This window comes from Perna viridis, chromosome 1, assembly GCF_037379345.1.
Source record: "Perna viridis isolate PV_CMFRI_1.1 ecotype Kerala chromosome 1, ASM3737934v1, whole genome shotgun sequence".
Lineage (NCBI taxonomy): Eukaryota > Metazoa > Mollusca > Bivalvia > Mytilida > Mytilidae > Perna > Perna viridis.
The window spans coordinates 59099329-59117169 of NC_142445.1; the positions used below are offsets into that span (position 1 = coordinate 59099329).

The 17841-nt window shown below is 33.1% G+C and overlaps 1 protein-coding gene across 4 annotated transcripts; it reads left to right on the top strand.

Annotated features, from left to right (window-relative positions):
* The first annotated feature begins 18 nt into the window (after window positions 1-18).
* LOC148629605 (uncharacterized) lies at window positions 19-16612 on the top strand. 4 transcript variants are annotated; one of them, XM_088554154.1, is made up of 9 exons: window positions 19-154; window positions 1620-2482; window positions 3173-3202; window positions 6360-6499; window positions 10856-11132; window positions 13520-13637; window positions 14506-14550; window positions 15258-15317; window positions 16042-16612. In XM_088554154.1, exons 2-6 carry the CDS (start codon window positions 1948-1950, stop codon window positions 13570-13572), a joined length of 1035 nt encoding a protein of 344 aa, XP_088410280.1. In that variant the 5' UTR covers window positions 19-154; window positions 1620-1947; the 3' UTR covers window positions 13573-13637; window positions 14506-14550; window positions 15258-15317; window positions 16042-16612. The 4 variants fall into 4 exon arrangements, with proteins under 4 accessions (XP_088410280.1, XP_088410267.1, XP_088410272.1 ...); XM_088554141.1 differs by having other exon boundaries at window positions 13520-13621; window positions 14515-14550; XM_088554146.1 differs by having other exon boundaries at window positions 30-154; window positions 1885-2482; window positions 13520-13621; window positions 14515-14550.
* Window positions 16613-17841: the final 1229 nt, after the last annotated feature.

Sequence of the window (17841 nt, forward strand, 5' to 3'; positions counted from 1 at the left end):
GAATACTTTAAAAATCAATTGAATACATTTAAATATATCAGAGATTGTATGTCTGTTGACTTGGAAGTTCAAAAAACAATCCAAAACGAAAGTAAATCAAATCTTAATCGTAACTTTCAGGGAATCTGAAAGGAAAATGTTTATAATTTTTAGGGTAAGTTCTTGAAAGCTTATAATGATTGTACATTTTAACAAATATTCTACTGAAAACTTTTATATGAAGACTTATCGTCTGTCAAACCGAAAGACACACGTAAGCAGTAAGCATGTAGTCGAATAAAAGCTAAGTATTATAATTTTGTTTACAGAATGCATATCATTCGTAGATGAAAAGTTAGATTACAAACAAAACACAGAGTTCAACATGAAAAAAAAACAAACTTAATATGATATTTCATTTGTCAAGTAGAGGACTTAGATTTTACAAAAAGTAGCAGCCCAGTTTGTTGCGTAGAAATGATTTTTTCAATAGTCTACGGAAGCTGATATCGAAAATGAGATGTCTAAAGAAATAATACATTAATGTATAAATAAGGGTAACAAAAAAGTTACTGAACACTAATCCGATCCATAATCAAGTCAAATCCAAAATAAATCTGGCAAAATAGATATTACACCACCGGAGCATCTGGTACTGCAATGGTCCTGACTTGTTACAGGCATTTCAAACGATATGGTGGGTTTAACCTAGGTTTCACAGCGTGCTAAACCTCCTGGAAGAGGGAAGTTTATATTATACTATTGGTGATTAAATAGCATTTGCTTGCTATTGCGTCATAAGCGGTAAGCAGCAGTCACACCAGCACAGAAAACAATTTACAAAAAAAACAAAAACAAAAAAAAAACAATCATTATTCATTATTTTAGAAGAATCTGAGTACATGTATTTTACAACCAAGGACTATTATTTAAATAAAAAAGAATTTGGTAAGAGACCTTTTGGGACGCATTTCCTCATACCTCTGATTCAGGACTCTGTTACGCATAGTATTTAAGGCGTTCAAGGAAATCAGAGTAGTTAGTACTTGCTCTAGCGTAGCGAATCAATTGTGAAATATAAACACCATATGCAGGGAATGAATGTTTATTGCTGCACAGGTAAGCAAAATTTATTATATTGAAATTGAAGTCGTCTCTTAACCAGTGCTAAGATGACAACTGTTGTCAAATTCGAGATGTAGGTCCAAAAAGATGCTGAACAAGCTGTTCCTTCGTGCCTTATGTCTTTAAATTCATCATATACATTTAAAATTTGTTATGTCAAGATCGAAGTAGTTTCACTTCCGGTTCAAGCGATTTTAGAAATATGAAGTTTGAATGTTCAGATCATTGTGTTGGTTTAATTAGAAGTATTCTCCACAAAAAATGTTAAGGGTCACTTAGTTTTTTCCCTAATATTCAAAATTTGGATTTCCACCATTCCGACTGTGATTTTAAACGTTATTAAACTGTCATTTGTTTTTATGAAGATTGTTTCTTTATTGTTATAGTGATTAATTTATAGAATTTTTTACATATCTGCTGATAATAATAAAATTAAATTTATTGAATTTTCTATAGTGGCCCTTAACATTTTTTGTGGAGTATATTTGATGGTGCTACCTGTGTTTATTCATTAGATTCACCATTTGTCAAGTGATTGCTGAGCAGTAAATAATGATATATTCGATTTACTTCCATGGTTGAAGCGAGGCACCTTAAATCTGGGATCATCCTGTTCGTGGTTATATACTAGTGGGACTGCATATTTGATAGTGGGGGCAAGCCCCTGTGATATGACGATGCTTACGGAATTTCTCATATTGAATTTAAATCTTAAATACAATACAAAAAAATAACTCAATTTTTAACAGTAACGGCATTGATCTTGACCTAATATTGCAGAGCCTTGAAATAAAATAAACAGAAACGTATTGATAGCAAGTCTAAACTTTCATAGTAATTTTTATGGACAACATGGATATAGAATGCCATGCTGAGGAATTTGTGGATCAATGCGGTGTTGACACAAGTGAAATCCATGTTGCTACTGATGATACAGAACCAAAAGCTATTATATCCACAGATGAACCGAATTTGCATGTAAACAAGAAGTATGACTTATTTATTTCACACTCTTCAGTAGATCAAATTAAAGTTAATCAACTTTGCGAAGCATTAGAAGAGAAATTTAAACTACGTTGTTTAAATTCTGATCGTGATCTTATACCTGGCAAATCTATTGAAAGAAATTTAGTAGATGGTATAGACCAAAGTGAAAAAACTTTATTGGTGTTAAGTCAGAATTATGTGGAGAGTATGTGGTGTATGACGGAAGCCCAGCATGCGATCGACATTGCACATAAATCTAGGGAAAACCGTGTGATACCGGTCCTAATCGAACCGATAGAAATTCCTGCGATTATAAGAAGATACACGTACATTGATGGAGCGAAAGAAAAAGATATTCCAGCTCGAATCCATGCCGCTTTTTACAACCCAGGTAAGATGATTTGAATGTGAAGGATTCATTTGGACCTCAAAAAGTTAAAATAAATAAAATATAAATTTATTAAGAGTCGGCATGAAATGCATAATGATAAGCATAACCTGTATTGAGCTTTTCACCGACATAGTTTCAGTGAAAAATATCAAAGAAGATTTGAAGTAAAAAAAGTTCTTGTCACATACAACGTTCTCTGAAACATATCTTTATTTGGACATTAAGACATTTTTCAATGATTTGGATATATGTTTTTTTTTACATTAAATAAGCATGTTTTGTTTGACTAAAATAATTTCGCGTTTTTACTTTAGCAATTGAGATTGAGTTAACGTCGGCAGTTTGGAATTGTTAAATAAGTTTAACGACAGAAATTGACATATAAGTCACCCGAGAAAAGAAATTTAATTTTCTAAAGCGTGATATCTCCCTCCGCGAAAAAGAAAATATACGACAGCAAATCATGTGTGAAGTTCACTGTCTATTTTTTTTCAATAGGCACAACTTACTATGTCAGACGAGAACTTTTAATATACTTTTAGAAACTAAACAAAATGTCCAACATCTGTGTGGAATTTTGTGCTTTAAGAACTGTATTACATTCGATTATTTCTGATTCATTTCATTAATTCGTTTACTTATAAAGATGCTTTGTTATAATTTCTCTGAATGATCTCATTTCATTTGCAGATATATTGACCTTACCAGAGGCATTTCCAGGTAGGTATTATTTTTTTTATCAATATTCCTTAACTGCTGGGACTGGATTCCTTGTATTGCACAAGGTATACCTTTTCATACTGAATTAGGCTTCCTATTACGACTAGTTTGGTTATGGGTTGTGAATACTTTTTGTAGATTTCAGGACCAAGTGCCTTTTTAAGGAAAAGAATTTATTTCGTAAGTCAATTTAGTTTATGCAATCACTTACGATTTACAAAGTTTGGAATTAACCTAAACTTGAATAAAACTGGGATGGTGTCTATGAAATAGGACAAAAAAAGACGTCGGCCATTTCTCAGAACTTTGATATGATGCAATTTTTTGCAAAATATTCTGCAATATTCTGTAATTTAATAACATTCATGAAGTAAATGATAAAAAGTCAATATTAAGATATAGTGTCCGTATTCTAGAACAATCACTTAACTTAAGTACATGCAACAAATACCCCCTGCATGTCTGGTAACAAACCATAAGAAAGAAATTTTGAAAACAAAGAGAAAATAAAGATTAAAGGGATGAATATAGATTTTTTTTAAGGAAAACATTTTTCATCCAATATCTATGACATTCACGAGAATTAAAGTTCTGTAATCTCATCGTTTTATTCCTATATTGTTCAATCACGTTGAAACGTAGGATCGTTATTCCTTATATGCTGTCCTGTATGTATTTACTATCCCACTAGAATAGGGAGAGACATCGTAACGTGTTCCCTCGGGTCCGTACCAGGTCAATTCCTGGGTAGGGTATGACTATCTTGATAATTATGGTATGATTAGAAATGCACACCTTAATGTGATCTCAACGCCTTGCACCTGTCTAAAGCACCTCTCGCCATGCGCCCTACAATGCATCTCTAGGTGCAGCTCACCCTTACAATGCGCTTCCGGGTGTTGTGCGCTTTTACAATTCGCTCCTAGATGCTAAGCGCCCTTACAATGCGTCTTTAAGTAATTATTATTATGTGTACGTATCTGTCGCCTTGAATACATGGTTATATCCCCAGGCCTTATTCAGCCTGTGCGTTTACACGCAGAAAAAAACAGTGCGTCTTTTACTTCGTTGTATGCCTAATCAAATACAAGTTACATTAAGATGATACATGAATCAACTTTTTTGTGACTTCAATCAACTCCAACTTTACTAACGTGTAACAATTGTATCTATACTCAGTTTGGAGGTGTCCATCTAATTTTTGGGCGATACCAAAAATTTTTACATTCAACCTGTTTTCCTATGCCAACGTAAAGCTTATCAATTTGCATTATCTTCAATTAGTTTCCGTGTTAAGCACTAACATCCTATCAATGCATGCCTTACATATTAGAATCTCCATAGCAATGTGTAAGCAAACCAGAACCAATCTTGAATAAACAATTTCCTTTAAAAAGTGAATGTGTGGTGTTCTGCATATATATATATATCTTTGCATAAAACTACGCCTACCTTGACACCGTTTAAAAAGGTAAATAGTTGCAGGGGAGACAAACCGCAATCAATCTCATCCCTATAAAAGAATTCGTCACATTACACGCGTCTTCGAAAAAATGCGTCTTCGCATTTTTGTATATTTAACTGATCTGTCTTGCCAACAAAACAAGCTGTTAAACATCGATACTATATTCCCTGTTTCAGACCCAAACTCTATATAATTGCAATTCAGAGGTTAAACATTCAAGAACGGATCTCTTCAACAAGAAGTACCCATTAGCTCAAATCCTTGTTAAAATTTAAACAGTTGTAGAACCTAATTCTACACACTTCTGGTTCCAACGTAGTTTATATTTCTTGAGCATATCCATGCACTGGAAGCGACTAATGCCCTCCATACAAATTGGTATCGAACTTCTTTCAATATCAGTTACTGAGCCATCTCTAAATGTATTCACTAATATTGCAACTGTATACGTACTTTTTGACCAAATAGTCATTCGCCGAACTAATGCTAATAAATTCATAGAGTGCCACTGGAAAATAACACAAATTGCCAAAAGGCTGTTTTGAAAGAGTAATCAAGGGAACCAAGGTTATAGCGGTAATCAAAAGAATGTAATCCAGGGACAAAGACCAGACATGCAAAACAGACATACACAACAAAGAACATAAAGTAACTAAAATAATACATACAAAGTAACAAAAGTACTAAAAAATGGGAGCATGGACCAGGTGCACCGGTAGGGTTAGCGTCCTCTGCTTTTCTAGAAACACCCGCCGAGTTTCTCATAAAAAGTCAAGTCCGGGGTAGACAAACGAGTAAAGGAAAACCATGACCCGTTGAATAAATCAGTTTTCATGGTGCTGATGGATACACCATAACGATCCACGAGTTCATGATGACGACCATAAAACTTCTTTAGTGATGACTTCAATCTTGTAGCAACATAACCCTGTTCCAGAAGCCTATTTGTTAGAGTTCTAGCGCGATACAAAAGTGTGCGTAGTTTCGGCAAGCTCTGGCATAACGTATGAGTTGTGATATGAACACTCCATACGCAGGAACCGAAGGAATGTTGCCACAGATGAAAGGAAAGTTGACAATTCTGAATGAAAAGTCATCACGTCTGTCGTAAAGTTTGGTCAATAGTTTTCCTTTACCATCGATTTCTAAGTGTAGGTCAAGATATTAGGCTGACTTTACAATGTCTGTAGTATCCTTTATCTCAAGTTCTTCTGGGTAGATGTATCAAATCCCCGAAATTAGGATTGTTTAAAGATAATACGTCATCTATATAGCGGAAACAGAGATTAAAAGATCTAGCCAAACGATATTTTTTCTTTCGGATCAGATTAGCTATAAAGTCAGCCTCATAAGAGTGAAGGAATAGGTCAGCAAGTAAAGGAGCACAATTTGTTCCCATCGGAATGCTGACCGTTTGTTGAAAAACACCTCCACCACACTGGACAAATATGTTGTCGATTAAAAATTCCAGCATTTTGTAAAGAATACTCAGTGAGTAGAATAACGTGAAAACGAAAAGTGGCCTTCCACCTTTGCAGAAGTATTTCAAAAGAAAATTTATTTGGAATTGATAAAACATCCTAAGGGTACATGTAGTTGGAGGCTGTGGATTTTACTGATATACAGTACCAAGTTGCATAATGTTAGTGTCTCCAGATATGTCTGATTACAAGCAGATATTTATTTTTCTAGTTGACAAAAGCAAATTAAATGGGGCATTGTTATGGTCAATGACTGCCTCAAGGCTACCTTTCTTGTCAGATGGAGGTTTATGCCGGTTTCCCGACTTGAGTGAACAAGACCGACCAGTTTTCATGGAAAATAACACTATGGTATGTAAATACATGTATTACATATATTTGATACAATGTTTACGAGAAAAAGGACAGAAAGGTGCGTATTCAGTACAAATGCAAGCGGAAACACAAAATACTACAAAAAGTAGTCTAGGGAACTAAGATTCTAGTTGAAATCCAGAGACTAAGGCTAGGCATGAAAAACAGACATACATAATAAAGAACATAAAATAAGCAAAATAATACATACAAAGTAACAAAGTAAATGAGCAACTCGAACTCCAGTAAAAACTGGGAGCATGGACAAGTTGCACCGATAGGCGTCCTCTGCCGAGTTGCTCATAAAAAGTCAAGTCCAGGTTAGACGAAAGAGGAAATGAGAACTATGCCAAGTTGAACAAATTAGGTCTCATGGTGCAGATAGATACACCGTAACGATCCACGAGTTCATGGTGACTTCCGTGTAGTGACGACTTCAGTCTTGTAGAAACATACGCCTGTTCCAGAAGCCTAATTGTAAAAAGTCTAGCGCGGCACAAAAAGTCTGTGTAGTTAGGGCTCTGGCATAACGTATGAGTTGTGATATGAAAACTCCATACGCAGGTACTGAAGGTGTGTTGCCACAGTTGAGTCATCGCATTTGCCGTATAGTTTGGTCAAACAGTTCCTTTATCTTGAGGTCAAGATATGAGGCTGACATTTCAGTGTCCGCCCCATAAGAGTGAAGGAGAAGGTCAGCATGTAGAGGAGCACAATTTGTTGGAATGCCGACCGTTCGTGAACAAACACGTCCACCACACTGGACAAATATGTTATCGATCAAAAATCCCTGCATTTAGAAAACATCGTCTTCGGTATATTTGGAAGATGATTTGGAATGTTTTTGAGTTTTGATTTTAACTGAGTATGGAGAATAGACTGAGGATCATAGTTAAGAATACACATCGTTTCAACACTGAAGTCTTCAAATATTCTATGCCACTGATTCTGGCTTGCTTTCAACATCCGAAATGGCATGAATGCGAAACGCTCTTAAATCAGGAGACTTCCTCTAGAATCTTTTGATATGATTACTCTTTCGTCCCGTGATGACCCGAATGTTTTTCAATCATAACAGCTGGTTACCAGGAAGTGCGGGTAATGTTTCGCTCCAAATTTCTCTCAATTATTTTAGCGATCTTTGGGTCGCTTATAATATTGACCAGGGGATCTGAGTATATATATATATATATATATATATATATATATATATATATATATATATATATATATATATATATATATATATATATATATATATATATATATATATGACCTAAATAGTCAATTGTCTGAATGGGAAAAGGTGTAATGTTTGATGCTAACCGATCATCTTTTAATGTCAACTACCTGTTCTCATACAGCAAAACAAAACACGTAGAACACATGTGAATGATTTTTAAGAGATGCATTTTGATCTCGTATGAAGCTAGAAATATGAAGCTATGACGGTGAACACTGCACCGATCTGCAGCTTAATTTGGAATAGTATTATATAATTATGCAAATCATATGCGAACGCAAAGGACTGAAATTACAACAGTACAGCAACATTAGAGACTTAAAAATGCTCGTGATGTATAAGGAACACCTCAAAGATTAGCCATTTAAAAACACACAACTTAATTTTTTATGTATGAGATTCATCCATATTCAGAGAAATGTATAAATTATCAGAGTTCTTATTTCGAGGGTTTCATTGTTATACTGAAAAGCTATTTTGTCGCAATTAATTGTCACATAAGTATATCAGTCGTACACATTTTTTTAGAATATGAAATGTATCTATCAGAATTATATGAATGTTCCCTTTTGTGAAACTTTTTTAGACAGATTTCTTATTGGATTTAGTTTAGTAGAAGTCTATCTAAGAATCATGCAAAATCTAGAAAAACAATGTGTTTTTCTTCTTACTATGTTTATTATGGTCCAAAACCTTATCCTACAGTAATGAAAGTTTCAATTGATCTCGATCGTTGGAGTTGTAATTTGACTGGTTATAAAGGAGATAAGTACGCGAAAGTCTTCCCGACAAAATTCACCCTAACTAACCAGTCAAAAATATCTCCGATGAACGGGGGGCTTTGAAGTTTTTAACAATTAAGGATTTGTTTTTAAATCCAAATTGAACAGATTACGATATGCTACATGTACTTTTATTTTGTCTGTATCGCTCTGTTCTGTTTGCCATTATCATGTTAATATATTAGTCTACCTCTTGTTACAATGTAAACAGTCTGAGAGAATATATTGAAGGCATAAATCGACATTTGTATGATTCTTAGCTGGACTGCTTCTTATCTTTTTTATATTAAGGTTCATTGTTAAGTCAACATCGACCTTCAGTTTTTATAATTTCAATTATTTTTATCGCATTTCACTCATTTGAACAGTATTCATATGAGGGAATCACTTCAAACTTTTGAAATGTTACCATTATCGCAGTTTTAAGATTGACACCCATAAAAAAGCTATTAAAAACGTATCAAGGTTTTTTTTCAAATCAAACGAATCTCTTGAAGTTAGCATTTTATTATACTATACTCATAGGGATGACTTTCTTTTATATCTTTTATATAGTATCGCATCCGTCCGTTGCTGGTATGGGAAAAGCTGTTAGGTTTGCTGCAGAATCCAATCTCTACAGTTTATTATTTAAAACTTAAATCTTTCAGTATAGAGTTATACCTTTCATTTCAGTTTTAACAGTCAGTGATTGACTTAAAAATACATTAAATTCGGGTAGATGAAAACAAACAAAAACTAAAACAGAATTAAAAAAAAAAAACAACCGAAAAAGGAGTATCGGAAATATATATGACCTTTTACGATGTGGAATGGATAAAACCTGATTACTCCATATCTTGGTAATATCTTTTTTTAAATCGTTACGTCCTTTTCTAATTAATATTTGTAAAAATGTGATTTTGGTACGGGTAATGCAACCTTTTACCAATCCCGTTCAAGTTATACTTGATACTTGTGAAATGTAATGAATTTAATATGACACTGGTGGGAGCTACATGTGCTTACATTAAATAAACTAGCTTTAAACGAATCATCTTCGGTGTTGCCTTCTCTGCTAATAAGTTGATCGGAAAATTAATACATGTAGAAATTGAAAAAGTGACATGGAAGAGATTTAGAGTAGGGTGATTTGGTGCAAATAAAACAAAAATAAGTATTTTATTTCATTCAGTATATTCCATTTAAACTACTTTTACTTTATACTTTTCTGATATGCTTTGCGAATAATTTCATTGAATCTTAAAGAAAACACATACAGCCATTTCAATAAGAACAGTAACCTTTATAGCTATCTGCTAGAACGTAATTCGACTTATTGATAAAGCGAACCCATTCTGCACAATAAACGGTGTTGTTGGAGAAAGTTTATAGCGTAGATAAAGTGAAATAAATGAAGCAATAAAGTACTGCATAAAAGTCCTGAAATACAATTTGCCAAACGCTTGTTTTATCATGATTTTGATTGAATAACAGCCGGTCCCCTTATGTCTATGTCGCGATACGTCGAGTAATGTTAAAACGAATGCGGTTTTCTGTATTACTGCTATTATTTTCTATGCCTACCTCTGATTATAAACATTATATGTTATATGCTTTGCAGACAAAAACAATGCTGTTTTGGGCTTTGTATGCTGGTACGACTACCATTGGTATCTTTGGAAACCGATGTAACATGGACACTTATTGACCTACTTAAAGCTTTCATAGGTTTCACAATTATAGACCTCACAGCCTTTACCCACTCTGATAGTGAATCATTGTCTTTTTGTTCTCGTTTTATCTATTTTCTTGCGTAGTCCTCCACGGCATCCATTAGAAATTTAAAGTTATAATTCCAATTTATGGAGCGTGGTTCACGGTACTTGGGGCCTCTAGAAGGACCTTACCGAGAGATTCGTTTTCGATGTTTTAAATCTCTCGTAATGACGTAACCACAAAGACAATACATGAATGGAGAGGTTGTGCAAGAATAGTCAGGTGGTTTAGCTTTTAAGTCTTTGAAATACGGTGGGAGGATTTTGTTCGTGACATTTTTTTTTTTTTTTTTTGTGATGGAATTGCATCTTTACCTTTGGTAAATAAAGACTGCCAATCTAATAAAATCTAACAAAACGCCTAAGTTTTATTCTAAAATTGAGGGATACAATACTCTAAGTTGGAATAATCAACGTACTTCAATTAATGTATTACAATTTATAATTTTTTTAGGTCAAGTTTCTTAAAAAACAGAAGTGCATGCTTTTGACACACCATAAACTAATGCGCTACTTCCGTGTATTTTACAAACATTTTAGACCTCAGTCATTTTATATTTAATTTTTACAGTGTAAGCTTCAAGTGACAGAGATAATCCATAAGATAAATGGTCATATGCTGATGCAACAGTATGGAGCCTTTTTTTGGAAAACGCAATACATATTCATTATTTGTTGTATTTCTGATAACGACATGTCTGGTACTTCTGTTAAATTTTATCGCAATCATTATAACAAAAGATACGAAAGGAGATTTGGGTTTTATTGGAGGACCTATCATAAGTTTCATATTAGCTATAGTAGCTGCATACATGTTTTCAAGATTCCTGCAGAAAAAAGGAAGGAAGGTAACCCATTTAATTAGTCTTTATACTTCCTCGTACTGACATTTCTGTGCATTTATCTTAAATCTCAACTATTCAAAACTCATTTGCTAGTTTCACGTATAATCTAAATTTGAATTAGTAAACGGAAATGCATCGGGACCCGGGATAAAGTTACAATATTGTGTTTTTAACAACTGAAAATTTGCCTGACTCTTTTTTTTTTTCTTCTTTTTTTTGCATTTTGGAAAATTCACGAAATATACCGACTGTGTTATAATTCTGGCAGCATTTCTTGATGTTTTTTTTTATAGTTTTAAAAGCCCTTAAAACATAAATAAATGTGATTTTAGCCTGACATACCTTTGTAAAATTTATTTTTATTGATTTGTCACAGGGTTATTATGTTTTATCAGTGTTGTATGACGAATTATTAGCAATTTCCATCCATGTGAGGTATTGCCATTACTTAGCGTTCGTCGTTTACGTCGTCATTAAAAATGTTTCAAAATTATTCTTCTCTGAAACTACAAGACCACTCAGAACCTTACTTGGTGAGAATAATCCTTAGGGTATTCTGCATAGAACTGTTGTGGAGATATGTCATCCCTCCCTCGAAAAACATGGCCGCCGTTATTAAAACTAGAACATAATCATCAGACAAAAGAATGTAATCCAGGGACAAAGACCAGACATGGAAAACAGATATACACAACAAAGAACATAAAGTAAAAATCATACATATAAAGTAACAAAAGCAAATGAACAACTCGGACTCCTCTAAAAACTGGGAGCATGGACCAGGTGCATTGGTAGGGTAAGCGTCCTCTACTTTTCTAGAAATACCCACCGAGCTGCTCATAAAAAGTCAAGAACGGGGTAGACAAACGAGGAAAGGAAAACTACGACTCATTGAATAAATCAGTTTACATGGTGCAGATGGATACACCATAACGATCCACGAGTTCTTGATGACGACCATAAAACTTCTGTAGTGATGACTTAATTCTTGTAGAAACATATCCCTTTTCCAGAAGCCTATTTGTTATTCTTTCTTTCGGATCAGATCAGCTATAAAGTCAGCCTCATAAGAGTGAAGGAATAGGTCAGCCAGTAAAGGAGCACAATTTGTTCCCATCGGAATGCTGACCGTTTGTTGAAAAACACCTCCACCACACTGGACAAATATGTTGTCGATTAAAAATTCCAGCATTTTGTAAACATCTTCTTCTGTATATTTGGAAGATGATTTGGAATTATTTCTTACAAAGTATGGGGTATCTAGGTGTACCATCTTTTTTTGGAAGAAACAACGTTGTATACTGTTTTAAAGTCGGGATTGGAACTGAGTATTAGGAATAGAAGTATACAGTGTTGAAAAATCATAGGTTTTAATGCTATTATATTCAGATAATAGTCTTGAACTGATTGTCTCCAAAAGATCTTTCGAATTTTTCAGAATTCACATTGAATTAATACCACTACGGGAGTAACAAGTATGGTTAAAATTTTCGTTTCAATATGTTATGCCATATTGGAGTTACTACCCTATGGACGTTTTTTGCTATTTTTACTGTTTTATTTTTCTTTTAAAAATCTTCTCTACTGACATAACCTGACCAATTTAAACCAAACTTAGAACAAAATAGAACAAAGGGGTCAGACAAAAGTTTTTCGCATGTATTTCCAAAACCGTCAAGTTTAGCCAAATTCTGACAGAGGGCAAAAGTGCTCATTCTGCATAATGAGATCTGTATCTGATCTAATCTTTGTTTTAATGTTTTAAATGCCAAAATGATCCTTATTATAGGCCTACTTATTTTTTGGATCAAAGTTGTCAGACGACTCCTTGTTAGAGTTATTACCCTTAAAAGGTGAAAATGACTTTTTTTTTCAGTTTTAACCAATATCTTGAAAACGATAATAGGTAGAAAGAAACTTTCAATTGCCGATATGATCCTTTTGATAAGGCCTACAAAAGTCTGCGGAGATCAAAGTTGATGGACGACTCGAGACTCGAGTTATTGCCCTTGAAGGGCGATAAATGGTGTTTTTAGCAGTTTTCAGCCAATATATTGAAATATATAAAAAGATAGAAATTTTCTATTGATGAAATGATCCTAATGATAAGTCAGAACAAAGTTTTCTTGAGTCAGAATTGTCTGACTATTCCTTTTTAGAGTTATTGTCCTAGAAAGGCAAAACTTGAACCAGGTGAGCGATTCAGGCTCCTGGGAGCCTCTTGTTAGTAATAAGTGTCTACCAGAATGTTTTTATCATTTTATTTTACTTTTAAATCTATATTAAAAAAAAATGATTTAATAAGCAACAATAGCATTCCAACGTCTCACTAGAATTATTGTTGATTATGAACATTGCTTTCTGGTTTTTTTTTAAATATTTTTTGACAGTTGACAAGAGACCTTCGTCAACAAATTTGGCATATCAACAAGGATTATATTGAAACAACGAAAAGCATCATTGAATTTAGTACCAAAACAATACAACCAACTGTATCCTTTAACTACAGTAAATAGTTTAAAATATTTGACTGGTGTTCAACGCCATATTTAAGGCAAGGCGATGCAAGGAACTAATGTGTTATTTTATTTTCACACATGATTGCTGTTTAATGAACACACCTAATATCTCTCGATTGTACATATCGCATTAAATACATTTGTATTGTTAAATCTGTTTATATTACTTAACAATGAGTAATCAAGGGAACCAATGTTCTAACGGAAATCAAAGGAATGTAGTCCAGGGACAAAGACCAGACATGGAAAACAGACATACACAACATAGACAACAAAGACCATAAAGTAACTAAAATGATACATACAACGAAACAAAAGCAAATAAGCAACTCGGACTCCGTTAAAAACCGGGAGCATGGACCGGGTGCACCGGTGGGGTAAGCCTCCTGTGCTTTTCTAGAAACACCCATTGAGTTGCTCATACATTGTCAAGTCCGGGGTAGACGAAAGAAGAAAGGAAAACTATGACAGGTTGAACAAATCAGCTTTCCATTTGACATTTAAAAAAAAACGGTTTGTCATTTGAATGTGCTTCCACAAAATTGACTGAAAAGAAATTTAATATAATCACAGAAATTGATGCTCTTTTTAACTGTTTTGTTATAGTAATATTTAAACACGTTTGAACGTATTCATAAAGTAAAGCACATTTATACGACTGAAAGAAGTAAGTAATTTTACTACTCCGAATTTGTTATATGTAAAATATTTCTCCTAGTTACATTATAATTTAATATTGAAATGAACTTTCTCATTTATGTGAAGTATCGTATCTGAAATTATGGATTATATTTATTATTGATACAAATGTATAATTTAATACAAAAGAATAACCACCAATTTATCATTTTTCTTAGCAAAAACAGATATTACTTTTTCGGTATGACATATCGGAATGCATGGTAAATGTTTAGCTCACTCAAGTACTTACAAACAAAATAATTATTACACTTCACTATTTACAATTTGTAATAAAAAATGCACCATTTTAACTTATTACTCCAACATCTGTGATCACCTTTGGGTAATCAGTGTTAGGCGTTCGCTGGCATCATCTTTGAACAACGTTAACATAACGATCCGATATAGCGTAATCAGACAACAATTATCAATTATGGCAAATGCTTCCTGTCACGTGAAGAAGTCTTATCCCGGCAGGTGTCTCTAATACTACCTATTCCAGGCATATTCTTCATGTTTCAAAACATATTTGTCTCCTATTTGTTTTAAACATGGCTCCTAAAAAAGAACTATGCCTTTCAAACTGTATAAAGTAAAAAAAACAAGGGGGCAATTCGTGAATTATGATAAAAGTCGACAAATCAAAACACCAATCATCTTCCTTCAAGAAAAGGTTTTCTATTGCTTTTTCTGCTCTTTGTTTTTTTTTTTTTTTTTTTTTTTTTTTTTTTCGTTGTTATTGTTTTTTGGCTTTGTGGGGTGGTATTTATTTGCAAAACAGGTTACAGCAATTTTTTCATTTTAATCGTTGTCGATGTTTTATAATTGTGGAGTCTGAACTTCCAGTTACAGCTTGTATTCGGTTTTACTATTGAAACATTTTGCTAAACAATCAAGCTGTAAGAGTTATTTTTCATTTTTATTTCAGGCATATTTTGCTATGCTCTTTGAGCGTTTGAATCCACACCTGACAAAGGAAACAATAAAGGTAAATAAAAACAAACTAAATACAATTTTATAGAAAGATTTATCACCGGTGTTGTTCAGCTTTTCAAAAGGAAAGGTGTAAGCGATGGATATAAATACTAAAAATACTGTTTAGATTTTTAGTACTATTGCAAAACATTTTCTACTTGCATTTTAATTGGACCGGGACAAAGCTTATTTGCTGATATGAATATGTAACTTCGATATGAATTTCATCCATAAATTAACTTGTTTTTACATATATAAACTGTCCGTTGACTTAAAAATAATAAAGAAGCGTTCAACTGGTTTTGCACAGTTAGTGCATATGATATTTATCTCATATTAAATACAACTGCCAAATCAAGTTTGTACTATGAGGCAAGGATTTATTTTTCACTGTCTACGTGCAGTGAAGACCCGGTTTCTTAGTTCATTTCTAAGCACTTCTTTTTGTCCTAATTATCAAAGAATTTCAGATATTTTTTTGAAAGAGCAATCATATGAGAAAAACGGGATTCAGTATGAAAACTGGTAGAATTTGGTTAAATTCATTAAAGATAAAGTAAAAAACAGAAAATCCTTTGTATAGCAATAAATATTAAATGTGAATATTTGACGAAAGCTAACTTTTAATGCAAATAATTTACCTTCAATACCACCCTATATGAGTTGAGAGCATTGGATCAAAATTTGCATTGTTTACTACATAGTCATAACTGATCAACAGATTTAACACTTTTCAGAGATATACAGATGCTCAAATATACAGACGGCTTAAAACCATGCAACTTGAAACAATGTTAGATTTACCAGGTCTAATCTCTTCTTATGAATATAATCGCCATAAGACAGTAAGGAATAAAAAATGCCTGTGCCAAGTCTTAGAAGATGAACTATTTTAACAAACAAAAAGAAACAAATCTACTGTTTCCAATATCATAACAGTATTAACAGTTCCGTCAGTGTTTACATGGTCCATGATAGTAATGGCGGTCTTCACGTTTTGTTCAAAATGCAAACTTGAAAGTGCTTAAAATGACTTTTTTGTACTAAATTTGAACTCATTTAGTTTACAAATATCTCAGAAAATAGTTGTTTGACTCCGTTTTATAACCACGACAATATCGTCGACTTGGAGATGGATGATGTTTGTATAAGTCAATTTTTTTTTTTTTTTTTTTTTTTTTACAAATTTTATAATTTTATTTGCAGACTATATTGAATTGGCAAAATCTTTGTTTATGACAAGACCGAAGGTACTAGTATTGACATTTTTGTACAAGTTTTGAATAAATTTTGTCAACTTATCTCTCATGTAATCGACGTTCGAATTGTTTGACTGATTTTCTTTACAAACGAAAGGCCATCGATTTTGCAAGAACAATATGTAAGTGGAGCAAAACCAATCAATAATGTTCTTATTACCAACTTTCATGGAATTGGTGTTCCATGACTTAACATTCAGACATGTTTCTACAGTTTCTGTTACCCATCTTCAATCATAGAAAGCTTTATACATTTTGCCCAGCAATCTCTCAAAAAACGGTTTGACAAGTTCATGAGGCGGTCATATTTTTATTAGACTTAGATCACGGGAAAATCAGTAGAAAAATTAGGTGATGGAAAAGAATACAACACAAATACAACTAAGAAGTAGCAAAATAAAACAATATCAAAAGAAAACAATTTCTTAAATCACATAATAAAAAAGAGGCATTTCTGAATTTTTCAGCACGAAATTTAAAAAAAAATCAAGTTTATTTATCTCTGATAAACAGATATTAAAGGTATAGATGCTTTTTCCAAATAATTGTTTTCAAAATACTACTATAGTAATGAAATTCATTTTGTAAAACACGAGTCACACATCAATACAAATACTTTTATTTCATTCAATCTGATAATTTCTTAAACGAAGCTGTGTGCAAAAAAAGTACATTGTAATATGATTTTTACACATACACATTTAACATGTGTGGACTCACACAGGATGTGAACATAGTCCAGGGATAACGAAATTGAAAAAGAAATCTGCCTAACTATCATTATTATTATTGAATCTTATTATCGAAAAGTCATTCCGTTTGTCGTTAAATCTGATCATTATTTGTTCCTTTCAATTTATTTCTAAGAAAAGGTCAATATATGAGGATAAACTTCACATTGTCTGTAGTGTCCTTTTTTCTCAAGTTTGCGACTCGTTTTTTTTTAATCTAGGATTGCGTAAAGACTAAACATCTACATAGAAAATGTTAAGATAAAAGACTTTAGTTGACTATTTCTTTCTTTGTATATGGTTAGATATAGAGAAGCCGACCGTAAGTTGAGAACCACTTCTACTACACTCAAGAAATATCTTATCAATAACGAGTCCAGCGTTTAGTCGTTCAAACTTTTTCCGACGCAATCGGTGTAGTTTCGCTTTTTACCCTTTGACCTTATGGGCGCTCTTCTATAGAAACGCAAGTCACCTGATCACAATACTGTTTCCCGATTGGCCAAATAGTGATAACTTATTAGCGTTCAAAAAAACGGTATTGAAA